This window comes from Mixophyes fleayi, chromosome 2 (genome assembly GCF_038048845.1).
Source record: "Mixophyes fleayi isolate aMixFle1 chromosome 2, aMixFle1.hap1, whole genome shotgun sequence".
Taxonomy (NCBI): Eukaryota; Metazoa; Chordata; class Amphibia; order Anura; family Limnodynastidae; genus Mixophyes; species Mixophyes fleayi.
Genome location: NC_134403.1, coordinates 248469520 through 248484756, shown reverse-complemented (window position 1 = coordinate 248484756; position 15237 = coordinate 248469520). Strand labels below are relative to the sequence as shown.

Below are 15237 nucleotides of genomic sequence, written 5' to 3'. Positions count from 1 at the left end.
CGTTACCCCAGGATTGGACGATGCTTAACGCTGGGCAATGATTTTTCCACCCACCCTCCCACATAAATGTTTACGAGTCCCCTGGTTTGATTCAGAAGGGCAGCATTATGGCACATATATACCTTACTTCAAGGACACTGCCATCTTTACTTGCACCATTTAACATTGTGCCTTCTCATCATCTTTTAAATGTCTAATAATACCGCTGTCCTTAGTTGTCCATTTTTGTCTTAATGAAAGATTTTGTAAATCTGTCATCAGTGAATTTGTTTTCGGCAATTCAGTTTTTAATTAACCATACATTGCGGTTCTCTAACTCCATCACCTAGTATAAATCATCATCCATCATATCTCCGTCTATACATGTATTCTTTGCCAGATCCAAAATCTGTCCTGTTAATTCTCAGAATATGGACTTTCAATTGCATGCTCAAGACATGTTTTGGGTAACCAAATCTGCGTCACTGTAAGTATTATACATACTTGCATGTGTGGGAGGGGCGACTTTCTGAACTGTTTCTTTTACATATATCTTACACGTCACCAATAGAACGTATAAATATAATTTATATACATTCCATATTTAAATATATGGGTCTTGGGGACCACCTCCGCTGCAGGTCTTGGCCAGTCTCCTTTACCCTGGGTTGAGCAAAGCTTACACCGGGGGAATTTTTTTCCTCCCTTCCTCCCAATAAATATATACAAATCCCCTGGTTTGATTCAGAAGGGCAGCATTATGGCACAGAACACATAAGTAAAACAAGGTGTTGGAAGCCAGGCTTTTGGCAACTGATGAATACTCTGGCAATATATTGTGTGCCTAATCTTAAAATTATTGTAGTAGGGTTGCAGGCCACAATCATCTTTCAGCATCATCATTTATTTATATAGTGGCAAGGTTGTATTATGTGCCTAATTTTTGTAGTAGGGGTGCAGGCCACATTCATCTCTCAGCATGCTCATTTATTTATATAGAGAGAGCAAATTAGATAGAATTGAATAGATTGAAAAATAAAAAAGATTAGAATATATATTTTTGGGGGGATCCTCTGCATACTGACTCTCACAAACAGCATTCTGTAAATAGAGATTCCACTGAATGACCGTTCCAAAATATAAATGTATTGAAAAATAGAAAATATTAGAATATAATAATATATAGCCTTTTTTGGGGGGTGAAACTGCTGCTGAATCTCACACGTAAACATCCATTTTTTTTTCTAAATTATTTTGCTTGTCACTGCCCCACATAAGATTTCTTTCACAAATAAAACTTTCATGTTTAAAAGAAAGAAATCAGTTAGTTTTTTGGATTCTGCTGCTAATAGTCTGACAGCAAAAGCACTGTTTTTCTCAAAGAATATACTAGTTAGTTCAGAATGATATCAATCTAAGTCTGTAGATACTGTCTATTACTATTAGATATATGCAATGCAATAACAACCAGTAGCCACTAGTGTGTGTAAAGTGTATTAAGATTGAAATTAAAAGCAATTGATCAGCAAACTAACGTTGCTGACTATCCTCTACAGAACTGCTGACAGGATTCTATTGCTTTCCTATTGCTTTACTATGTCCCTGGTTCTCCCTAAACGCTATTTTATGCGCAGAGCTCCGCAGCTAACCTCCGCCCTACACGCTGTCTGTTCTAAATTGGCACTTGTGAGAATGAGGGCGAATTATATATACCAAAGATGGCGATCCAAAACTAGCGAGAGTATTGCAAAAAAAAAAGTAATGGAAATTAAGTTTTGCCTCGTTTGATATATGAGTTGGGTGGGAGAAACCATCGGATTTCACATAATCCGGACCGCTCATCTCTAGTAAACATATAAGAATATTTTGTGCATTTACAGTAAAATCTGACCAGATTTTTTTTATTTCATTGATGTTTTCCTAAGAAGCTTCATTCCTATGGACATGTATTTAAACATTTTTAGGGTCAACCTCAGAAGAACGTAGACCACTCAGCATTATGTTTAAGTATTACTTTGCAACACATGCTGTAAAAATTATGGACATATGCCCTTATGAAATTTGACATGTACATGAAATCAATAATGTAACATTCCAAGCTAAATATTCCCATAGACGTTTTTTATTTTGAGCCAGTATTTGCAGAATGGTGGCTCAATCGATTCCCTGCAAAGGATCGTCAAAAAAGCATATGATTTTTTCATTCGTCTAGAACAGGCCTGTCTAACCTGCGGCCCTCCAGGTGTTGTGAAACTACAAGCCCCAGCATACTTTGCTGGTAGACAACCAGTTGATAGCAGGAAGGGCATGCTGGGACTTGTAGTTTCACAACATCTGGAGGGCCGCAGGTTGGACAGGCCTGGTTTAGAATGAAATAGTGTAAAACTGGAAACATATGGAAAATGAATACAATAGTGTTGACACCATATTGTAATGCTTTTAAACATTTTACAGAAAGACGTGTGTGTGGCATAAAAGTAACTTAAATGTATTATCTTATTTTTATCAGGGTTAAAATGTATCTGGATCATATATGCACATATGTGGCATATGATCATACCATGTAGTCTCCATAAAATTCATCACTTTTTCTTTTTGGTAGCAAATAAAATAAAGTAGGAGACTTTACAATTCCTATTAATTTCAATAAATAAGAACTCTCCACGCTCAAAACCTGAGAGTGTTCTGTGAAATATTGTAACCCTGCATGCAGTACTGACTATGCAAATTGTATATATTTAACTATACAGATGGCTTCTGTATGAGAAGCCACATTTCCGTGGCAGACGAGTCATGCTGTCAGAAGGGGAAACCGATCTGTCATGTCCATGGGAGGAACAAGACCAATCATCAAACAACCTAAACGATGATACCAAGAAACCTACGTTTTGGATTGGATCATTGCGTCATGTGGTTCGGGTGAGCAAAAGGAGATAAATAAGTTGTTAAGAAATAGTTCAGTGGTATGAAGGTGGAATACGACACTTGAAATTAATAAGAAAATGAGGAGATGTTCAATGAAACTGGTTGAAAAATATGAGGGTAAAAGGAGATGGTCAATGGTGGTGATTTATATGGACAGATATTAGTGAGAAAAACAGACGCCAACAGGAATACAAAGAGTGTTCACAATTGCAAAGAAAAATACTTGTTTTTAAATTTAAACAATAAAATATAACAGATAAAACATGAGCATCTCAGGAATATTTACAATAATTTTGTTTTATGCTTTTCTCCCATGTTTAGGATTTCCAGGTCCCTCGGGTTAGTCTGTTCATGAATGAAAATGGAGAGGGAAATAAGGTGACAATTGTGGGGGCTACACCGGATTCACGTGTATATGGCCAGCCTACCAAAACAGAATCCATTATAGTGCACAGTGGACTGTAAGTGATTGGGGTGTAATAGAAAGTTAATAAATTAGATGTGAGCTGTACAACAAACAAGGGTGATTGTGATTATCGTGGGATTTTTATCTTTCTTGTTCACAGTTGGCTGTTATACAGTAAACCATTCTTTGAAGGTGACCCTTACATTTTAGAGTCTGGGGGATATCCCAACAGGAAAGCTTGGAATGGGTTGGACTCACATTTGTGCTCCTTGCAACCTGCACGCATTGTAAGATTTTTTGTTATTGCAGTTTTTCTTTATCTGGTCACCCCCTCTTCTTGTCATTTCATTTATCGGTATATGTTTTGCCTTATAGGGAGGACCCACAGTGGAGAAACCTAATGAACCCAAAGTGAGTAGGGCCAGTGGGGAAGTATGTGGGTTGGAGTGTGTGTCTCAAAGTTTGCACTCTGCTTATTGTGAACCTATACTAATGAATTTCTATGGTGACTTTTGTCTAATATGTTAGTATGGAAGCTCTTTCTCTCAAACATACATGAATATCAATGCAAAGCAGGTGAACTATGATACTCCTGTACAGTATGAGTGTAACACCCCCTTCGGTATTATGTGTTGTGAGGGTGTATATACATTGAGTGGTGCAGGTGCTTCTCACCTCTGTACTTGGTTTTCAGTGCCTTCACCCGAATCACTGATTTCTTCTTCTAGGGAATGTTCTTGAAATACACCAAGGAGAGATTCGGGAAACCCCTTGCCCAGTACTAACACACTGCAGGGGAGGGCTGGCAGATTTCAGCCCGGGGGACAAGCACACAGCAACGGCCCATCCTTAAAGAGTGGTTTTTGGTACAATATATATTTATCTATATAAAAAGAGGCTATTTTAGTGTTGCTTAATCCATATATATATTTTTATGCCCAAGCCCAGAGCTGGATTAAGGCTCTGGGTGGCCTGGGCACTTTAGACTGGGTAACCCCCTATGATGTAGCATGGTTATCATTTTAGACACATACACAGGCAATACTGTGTGCACTACTGTTAGGTGCACACAGTTCTGCCTTCACGAGCAGTACACGGTGAAGCGGGACATACCTCCCAACTCTCCTAAGTGAAACAGTCACCCAAATTCTGGACTGTCCCACCAGATTCAGGACAGCTGGCAGACTTTCCGGCTCTCTCCTACCTGTTCTTGTCACTGTCACCACTTGTGACTGCTGGTTACTTTAGCTCATTTGCTGGTTGTCTGGATCCTGGAATACTGGAGGCCCTATTTGGAAAAAAATGGGTACATAAAATTTAGAAAACTCTAAATAGTCCCAGTGTTAAATCAATAGAACCCACATTTTATAATTAAGCCTCCCTCCAGCCACAACATTAAAATAATATTCACATTTGCTAAATAGATTTCTTTCCCTCCAACCAACCCTGACATTAGATAGCACACACATTTAATACATAAACTAGAGATGGTCACTGACCCCCCTGTTTTGGTTTTGGATTCGGTTTTGGATCTGGATTATCGTCGTGTTTTGGTTTTGCAAAACCGCCATTGCGTGTTTTGGTTTTGGTTTTGTTTGGTTTTGTTTGGTTTTGTTTTGCTAATTTGTTGGAAAATCAATGTTTTTGGGCCTAAAATAACCCAATTTAGTGCTCCAACTGTTTTAGAGATAAGTAATCTAATTGTAGAGATAATAAATCATTCAAAAAACAGTTTAATTTTTTGCTGGTAGTCCTTCATTTATTCTACACACAAAACAGATTGTCTTCCTCTCCATCTATGCATATTGGCAATGCAGCCATTGTCTTTGGATGTATATTACACCCTACACTTATAGTTAAATATGTAAAGAAATGGAAAAAGGCAGTTTGCTTTCTGTCTCTCTAGGCCCCCCTCCACTTGTATAAAATACCAAACAATTCAGCCATTATAGACTGTACAATATTAAGAGAAATGGACAAAGGCAGTTTGGGGTCACTCTGTCTATGACACCCTACCCTTAAGGAGAAATTGCCCAAACAGCAGACTTTCAAGACGGTATGTGATATGGAAATGCCACAAGTCCCTTTCCTCTTTGGGGGTAGATTGCACCCTACACTTACATAGAAAGTTTTAAAAAGATGTTATCGTTATCATCTTCAGCTTCATCCTCACCCTCATCAGTGTGTACATCATCATCACAGACTATCAATTCATCGCCCCTTGAATCCGCCATTAGAGAACAGTCAGTGCTTGGATGTCTTGGATGGTGAAGGCCTTCCTCGTGGAAGATGTAGTTCATTTTTATAAACATCATTTTCTCCACATGTTTGGGAAGTAACCTTCTACGGCGATCACTGACTAAGTTCCCTGCTGTGCTGAACACTCGTTCAGAGTACACACTGGAGGGTGGGCAGCTTAGGTATTGCAAAGCAAGTTTGTACATGGGTTTCCAAATGGCCTGCTTTTCTTCCCAGTAAGGAAAGGGACTGTCTGACATTTCCATATCAACTACCTCTTGAAAATAATCCTCCACCATCCTTTGCATGTTTATACTCGTATTGGATGGAGTTATGGGCAAAGTGACACATTTTTTTGAAAAATCCTTCAAACCAGCCCAGATGTTAAATTGTTCTGGTCTGCCCCCTGCGTCTTCTCTGCTTCTTTTTGGGAAATTTAATTTTTTACGAGCAGCAGCAGCTTGAGAAAGTGAAGGAGGACACGTTGTCAACTTGCTGAGCAATAGCTCTTTGCAAAAGTTCACATCTCGCTCATTTACAAGTAAAGACTCAATGTAGGTTTTAAACCTTGGATCAAGCACAGTGGCCAAAACATACTGATCCGAGTTCAAGATCTTAATAACTCGAGGATCATTGTGAAGCGAATTAAGTACCGTATTTTTCGCTCCATAAGACGCACTTTTTCCCCCAAAAAAAGTGGGGGAAAAAGTGTATGCGTCTTATGGAGCGAATAGTTAAAAAAAGGAGTCACATGTAGCCCTCATTTATTTCCTCGAGCCTCATATACCGCGCTCGCGCAGCTCCGGGAGTCCTGGACAAATTATCACCTGGTTCCACCACTTAGGAGGAGGTAAATTAATCCTTACATTTGTTTGCTAGACTTCCAAGAGGTGGTTTTGTTCCTCCCGTTCCCCCGTGGATCCCATGTAACGCGGATGTCATACTGCTCTGTGACTTCTGACCTCATCCGAGATCACATGATATTATACTGAACCAGTCACTAGTTCTTGCTGGATATAGAACGGCGCTGTTATGTGTGATGCACGTTGTTCCTGCCTTTTTTGCTCGCTTACAAAATATATAATATAACATTGGCACCCGGCGACATACTATATAGCCGAACCAGCCCACCAGCGCCTGCCTGACTCCTACATCTACGGGCAGACCGGACTTACTGCGCACAGCATAAACAACCAAAGTCATGACTCCACATAGGATCCAAGACATCAAGCATGCTGTTAGTCAAAAGCACATTGACTACCATCTCAAGGTAATTGCAATATATCGCTGCACCTCGTTCACCTGAGCTGCCATCACTCTGAACATTTTTGCTGTAAATCCACAGAGCTACAGATTCTAGCACTACCGTTTTGTCTGCTAAACTGACACTTTGTTATACCACCATAACAGTGACTAACACCTGCTTGGTTATACATAACGCATATCATTGTATTGCATTTTATGAATTTCTCTGTATTGCATACCCACTGTCAATATATATTTATTAAATATTTTATTACACTATTTGGTTCAGAACATTTTTTCCCCTGTTTTCCTCCTCAAAAAACTAGGTGCGTCTTATGGTCAGGTGCATCTTATGGAGCGAAAAATACGGTACTTGATCGACAAGGCCAACATACTTTGCTGAATTGCTTGCTTTCAGCTCCTCCTTCATTTTCTCAAGCTGCTTTTCCAATAGTCTAATTAAAGAAATGACTTGGCTCAAAGTAGCAGAGTCTACATACAACCTCACACGTCACAACTTCAAATGGTTTCAGCACCTTGCACAGGACTGAAAGGATTCCCCACTGTGCAAGAGTGAAATACATCCCCCCTCCTTTCCCAATGTCATGGCTTGTGCAATATGCTTGGATGGCTTTGTGCTGTTCCTCCATCCTCTGAAGCATGTACAGGGTGGAATTCCACCTAGTTACCACCTCTTGCTTAAGTTGGTGGCAGGGCAAGTTAAAACTGCTCTTGGAGCTGCTGTAATCTACTACATGCTGTGGCTGAATGCCTGAAATGGCCTGAAATTTTACGGGCCACCGAAAGCATCTCCTGCACCTCACGGTTATTTTGTAGGAAGCTCTGCACCACCAAGTTGATGGTGTGAGCAAAACAGGGAATATGTTGGAAATCACCCAGCTGTAATGCTCGCACTATATTGTTGGCGTTATCAGAAATGACATACCCTGGGGAGAGTCCGAGTGGTATAAGCCATGCATCAATCACATCTCTCAGTTTGCGTAACAAATTGTCAGCCATATGCATGTTAGTGAAGCCGGTGATACAAAGAGTGGCCTGCCTGTGACAAATGTTACGTAGTGGTGTACATGCTGCTGCTGTTCCTGCTGGTGAAGATGAATGACCAACCCAGTGGGCTGTCACAGTCATATAGTCTTTGGTTTGGCCACTTCCACTTGTCCACATATCTGTGGTTAAGGGAAGAGTGGGCAGAATTGCATTTTTCAGCGCAATCTCTACACACTTTTTGGTATAGTTGTGGAATAGCTTTACGGGAGAAATGGTGTTGCGATGGAATTCTGTAACGCGGACACAAAACCTCAATTAACTGTGAAAAACCAGCTGCGTTTATTGTGGAGATTGGACGCAGATCTAACACTAACATTGCAACCATGGTGTCTGTGATTCGCTTGGCGACTGGGTGACTGCTGTCATATTTGCTTCCCCTCGCAAATGATTGTTTCACAGTTAATTGCTGAAATGTAGGACTGCTCATTTTTCTTGACCTGCCTCTGGGATGACGATTCACCCCCAGCAGCAGCAACAGCAGCAGCAGTGGGACTAACGCTTTCTTCAGAGGAATCAATAATAGTGCAGGAGTCATTCAGCCTTAAGTGGGATGCTGGGCTAACTCTGAGCGCTACTGAGGATATTGATGAGGATGGTGTGGTGGGTGTATTTTGTAGTCGTCGGGATGTCGGTGAGCGGAGGGTCTTAGCTGATGATGGAGTGCTTGTAATTTTTTGGGAAGAATTTTCAGCTTTTCCCAACACTTTGCCATGAACTCTCGTTAAATGGCGTAACATAGACGAGGTTCCAAGATGGTTAAGGTCCCTCCCTCGACTGACTGTGGCTTGACATACACTACAAATGGCTATACAATTGTTGTCTGGATTTTGGTAGAAATAATTACACACATAAGAAGTGGATTTTTTTGTTTTATGCCCAGGCATGACAATGGCCTTTTTCTTGTCACGTGCCAGAACTGCTGCCACTGGTGCAGGACTTACACAAACAACCTCATCTTCATCAACATCCTCATTAGCGCCCTCGTCACCTACACAAATCTCCCCCTCATCCTCTTCTAATTCCAAAGTGGCATCCTCAATTTGGGTATCACCGGCTACACTCGGGCTATTAAGGCACACATCAGCAGAATGCTCACGATTAGACATCCCACTGTTGGATGGACTTTCCACAGTGATTGTTGTCATTTGTGAATCAGAGCAAACATTATCCTCTAATGCCTTACTGTTATCTTGCAGTTCGGCTTTGACGCGTAACAGTAGTTGTGCACCAACTCTAGGCTCTGTAACTTTTTGGGATCTGCCACTAATAGCCAAAGGTGAAGGCCTCATTCTCTCTTTGCCACTGCGTGTGAAGAATGGCATGTTGGCAATTTTTTTTTATCGGCACTTAACTTTTGCTCAGTAACACTTCTTTTTCGCTTCAACACAGTAAATTTATTTTTTAATTTTGTTTTTTTGGACTGATTTCGAAACACTCTGCAGTTTGACATCGTCTTGCCCAGATGAGGTACTGGGAACACTAACATCAGGACTGGTGACAGAAACTGGTTGCTCATTCTGATCAAATGTGAACTGCTTTGAATCCATTCAAAATTATTTGGTAGACACTGCTGACAGATATGACTTTTGACAGCCAGAAATATTTATGCATAATTATGGGGGACACCCCAAAAGCACTGAGGAGTGCTAAAAATTATTTGGTAGATACTGCTGACAGATATAACTTTTGACAGCCAGAAATATTTATGCACAATTATGGGGGACACCCCAAAAGCACTGGGGAGTGCTAAAAAATATTTGGTAGATACTGCTGACAGATATGACTTTTGACAGCCAGAAATATTTATGCACAATTATGGGGGACATCCCAAAAGCACTGAGGAGTGCTAAAAATTATTTGGTAGATACTGCTGACAGATATGACTTTTGACAGCCAGAAATATTTATGCACAATTATGGGGGACACCCCAAACGCACTGAGGAGTGCTAAAAATTATTTGGTAGACACTGCTGACAGATATGACTTTTGACAGCCAGAAATATTTATGCACAATTATGGGGGACACCCCAAAAGCACTGAGGAGTGCTAAAAACTATTTGGTAGATACTGCTGACAGATATGACTTTCGACAGCCAGAAATATTTATGCACAATTATGGGGGACACCCCAAAAGCACTGAGGAGTGCTAAAAATTATTTGGTAGATACTGCTGACAGATATGACTTTTGACAGCCAGAAATATTTATGCACAATTATGGGGGACACCCCAAAAGCACTGGGGAGTGCCAAATATTACAAAAATAAAATAAACATCTATCCTCCTCTCTTCTCTAGCGATTTTTGTTACAGCAATTGGAATAAGAATATTGTATTCTCTGTCCCTGCTCTAATCAGCCTGTGACTACACCCTGCTCTCTCCCTCTGTCAAATGGCGATGGATTGCTGTGGAGGCAGGTATTTATAATCTTGAAGTATCGCGAGAACTGAGCCACGAGATCCGACGTTCAGCCTAGATTTGGATTCGGAGCGGGCGGGAGAGTACCGAGCTATTCAGCTCGGTACTCGGATACCCAAAGTTCGGGTGGGTTCGGTTCTCGGGGAACCGGACCCGCCCATCTCTAATATAAACCTATTTCCCTCCCTCCAAACAGACCCAGCAATAATTTAAATAGCAATTACATTTAACAAATATTACCATTTCCCAAAACAATCACAGGCATTAAAAATACATAATCACATTTAATATATATACCTCATTTCCACAAACAGTCCCACAATCAATAAATAGCTCCCAAACCACCCCAGCATTAAATTAAAAGTCTAATTACCCCATTATAAATTCATAGACCCCACTATTAAATTAAATTGCCCCACCATCACCCCACAAATTAAATAGCACCCAACAATTAGTCCCCACCTGCACTCCACAATTAAATTATTAGCCCACCTCCCACATTATATTAAGAACCTCCCCACACACACTAACTACATTCATTTACTGACCCCCCACACAGAGTACATTCATTCACTGACCCACCACTACATTCATTTACTGCCCCCCCCCCCACACACACACACTATATTCATTTACTGACCCCTCACTCACACACAATATATTGGCCCCTCGCTCACACACACAATATATTGGCCCCTCACTCACACACACAATATATTGGCCCCTCACTTACTCAATATTTTGGCCCCTCACTCACTCAATATTTTGTCCCCTCACTCACACACTCAATATTTTGTCCCCTCACTCACACACACAATATATTGGCCCCTCACTCACACAATATATTGGCCCCTCACACACACAATATATTGGCCCCATACCTATATATACACACACATAATATGCTGACTGACACACACACAATATGCTGGCTGACACACACACGCAAACACAAACAAAAGAGACACATGTTAAAGGACTTAAATGTTGCACAGTTTCAGAACTGGTGGAAAATGGGTCTCATTCTGTATTATAATAGGTAGCTATGTGCACCTTCCAGTTATAATTCAGACGAAAAAAGCATACTTCTACCTAATCTAATAAAAAAGCTTCAAACAGACAAAAATGTCACATGTAATATAAACAGTCATGATATCCTCTCACTCTCTAGATTCATTTAAGACATAAATGAAGTTAATCTAAGCAGTATTTTAGAAGTAAAACAGTAAAAGTTGATGTTACCCCTGCCCTGCTTGGTAGCTTAGTGTACCTGTTGAGGAAAGGGGTGGTATATCTCATAGAGTATTTTTCTCAAACATAGTGCGCCTACCCAAGTCGTGCTCTGTCTTCTGGGTTGCAGACTTTGAGAAGGTGCTGCCTGACTCTCTACAAATGATTTATGATAACCAACCCACACATACACACACCAGAAAAAGGAGATAAGCCACTTGGAAGAACAGAAGGCCATGTAACTTAAAGACCTGTCATCTGATAATTAGTGAGCAACGTATAGCAAGTTTAATTTGTAATAAGGATGAAGTGGTTGATATCAATGTGATCCTGAAATGGAATGGTATACAAGAACAATGATACACTGTTGTTGTGAGAAAACATCGAGGGAACAATGGCATTTGATAATGAAATTTAAAAGAGATAATCAATGATGATTTACATGTTACAGTTTTGTGGCCCGGCCCCCTAGTGATGGCAGCCGAGGTCACCAATGGGATATGTAGTATAATGAGGCAGTGCCTCGGCCAGGTAGCAAGGTTCTGGTGATGCGTACAGTCATGTTCCCGGAGAGATGTGCCTATGTAATGATGCAGACATCCGTGTTATCATTGGGGACATGACCACGGCGTGACGCTAGAGCACCAGCGCTGGAGGGCCATCACATGGGGAACAGGATCTTTAAAAAGACTCTGGGTTCCCTGCAAATAGGAGAGTGGCCATATTAGAGTTTCAGGACCTGGGAGCTAGGATAGAGGTCCCCAGCAGAAGGGTGTAAACAGTGTATACACACAATATACTGACACTGACTGACACACACACAATATACCACCCCCCGCACTTACCTTATTCAATTCGCCTGCGCTCCGCACCTATCACGTGGTGCGCGTCCCATGACACAACAAACAGCCAAACCATTAGTGGAAGGGAGAGAGGGAGGGCGATCGTCGGAGCTGCGGCATAACGAGAAGGTGGCTGGTCCCGCAGGAGGGGCCAGCCACCAAGTAAGTGAAATTAAATATCGGACCGGCCCGAAATAGTTTTTTTTAGTCCCGCCCGGGTGCCATGTGCCCCCCTGCCCCCCGGGCCAGCCCGCCCCTGACACACTGTGACACACTGTGTGCTGCAGAAGCCAATCTGCCATATTTTTTGAACTTGAACCAATGATTGCAACTTTTGTGATTTTATAGAAAAATAGACTTTGGTATAATTTTAAATACAAATGTGAACAATACAATACAATACAGTATGGATGAAAGTAGAGCTCTGAATCTTACTATGAACAGCAGGTTAACACAAATACTCTCAATAAATCAATAATATCAACAGTATAAGACATAAACATTAATTGTCACAACCTTATACACTGGACCAATATATCATATGTTAACCTTACTGGCTCCTGATACTGGAATTATCTCAAAGGGTGAATGTATACGTATATATATTTAATTATATTTTACCATATACTGTCAAACAAACACACTGGCAGCACTCAAACACACCACACAGATGGAGCAGTACACTGCACGTTGGGGCTTTTCTGTATGGATGCCAACATGGCATGGAAACAGCATGTGTCCAGTTTGCAGCTTTTGGAAGTCTTTGAATCACTTGCATTGAGGTACAGCAGTCACAGTATGCAAACCCTCCTGTAGCAACAACTGTAAAATCCTCAGCTTGTATCCTTTCTTATTTGTATCATGGGACTTGTAGTTCCACAACTTTATTTTAACACTAGAGGGATCACCTTGTGATATAAGCTCAAATGTGGACAGATATAGTTCAAACCCCACTTGAATAATAACAGATAGGTGTTAGGAGACTGTCTGCTTCTCCCCGACGTCCTAGCCGTCTCCATGACGACCGGGGCGTCACTTCTGGTTTTTCCGCCATTTGTGTTTGGCTTGCACCTAAAATCGATGGTAATCGCAGGTTAAACACTTAACCTGCGGGGTCCCGACATTGCCGCTTTAAATTAACATTGATGGAGGTTGCACTGACGTCAGAGTGTACTGCCGGAGAGTTGTCTATTCAGACTAAGTTACTGTCAGCATCCTGATGCGATCGCAAATCTGCGGTTTTCAGGAAAGTCTGTGTATATTGCAATCAGTTTTTTGGCACATCGGATTTTTTTTGTAGCCTTCCTCTTTGTCGGATTTATCATCATCGTTAAAGCGTACCCAACCCCCTAAAACAGTGATGGAGCACAGGCAGCCAGCCGACCCTTCCCAGCTCCTTCCTGCTTTATTGTCAGATTTGTTTGTTATAACTTATGACACTTGTTTATCTTACATTAAAATGCCTGCTGACATGTTATTAAAGATAGGTGTTTCATTCTTTGATTAAGGATAATGTCACAGTCCTTTCCTTCTGCTATACTCTCATCTCTCTTTTCCACGCAAAATTTTCTTTTTCTTCTCCCATTTCATATCTCTGCAAAGTCTCAATTACTACATCTCCTTTACCTTACTACTCTCCATTCAACACTTCCACCCACTCCCCCTCATGTCTCCCCACATCATTACTCCATATTACAGACCCAAGCCTATCTCCGCTATCCACTGTCGCTCCCTTTTCCACCACATATCACCCTCTCCCTCTCCGAACATCCAATCCCTTATTCTCATCATTCCTCTTACTCATCTTCCACTGTCCTGTACACTCTGGAATGCACGACTCTCCTTCTTCCACAGTCCCCGTCCTGGGGACCGCCAAGATGGTGTTGTAGGTGTCCTACTTTCTCCTGGCTACCCCTTCAGCGTTATTCCCCCTGAACCCTCCCTCTCCTTGTCCTCCTTTGAAGTTCACTCCATCCACGTCTTCTTCCCTCTCCATCTTCGTGTTGCTGTTAACTATAATTCCCCTGGCCCATCCTCTGAATTTTTTGATAACTTTGCCTCCTGGCTTTCCTATTTCTTCTCTTCTGATCTTCCCACAATTATTAATGGGGATTTAAACATCCCTACCGATTCTCTTATTACTACTGCTGCCTATAAATTCCTCACTCTCACTTCCTCCCGTGACTTCTTCCAATGGAAAACTTCCCCCACCCACCATGATTGTCACTCCCTGGACCTAATGTGTTCCCATCGCTGTGACATCTCCACCTTCTCCAATTCTGTCTTTCCCCTGTTTGACCACAATCTCCTTTCCTCTGCCCTCTCTATATCCCTTGCCCCTACTCTCCCACCCAAAGTCACTTGCACGTTTCGTCCCATCAACAGCATGACCCCATCATCTTTGCATCCTCTCTTGAACCCTTACTTGCTCCCATTTCTTCCCTATCATGTCCCAATGCTGCTGTCTCTCATTACAACACCACACTCTCTGTTGACCTTGATACTGCAGCTCCTGCCACTGCCCTTCGTCCTTGGCCCTCTACTCTTCCCTCTCTACACCACCTCTCTTGGTGAACTCATTCAATCATTTTGCCTCCAATACCACCTCTATGCTGTTGAAATGCAAATCTATCTTTCATCCCCTGACCTCTCTTCTGCTGTCCTCACCCAGGTATCTAGCTGTTTCTCTGCTGTAACTACATGAATGTCACAGCGCTTCCTGAAACTCAACATCTCCAAATCCGAGCTCATCATCTTTCCTCCTGCCAATGTTGTTATCCCTCCCAATATCTCCCTCTTGGTTAACAACATCACTCTTTCTCCCATCACCAAAGCCCACTGAATAGGAGTCACCCTTGATCAGCCCTCAGCTTTACCCCTTATATCCA

At 41.6% G+C, this 15237-nt stretch overlaps 1 protein-coding gene across 1 annotated transcript in view; it reads left to right on the top strand.

Moving 5' to 3' along the window:
• Positions 1-15237, top strand: part of CRYBG2 (crystallin beta-gamma domain containing 2) — a 61606-nt gene that overhangs the window by 18029 nt on the left and 28340 nt on the right. Inside the window, exons 5-8 of the mRNA XM_075197767.1 lie at positions 2730-2898; positions 3226-3365; positions 3471-3597; positions 3686-3721. Coding sequence (XP_075053868.1) covers positions 2730-2898; positions 3226-3365; positions 3471-3597; positions 3686-3721 — 472 coding nt within the window. The remainder of the gene's footprint in view (positions 1-2729; positions 2899-3225; positions 3366-3470; positions 3598-3685; positions 3722-15237) is intronic.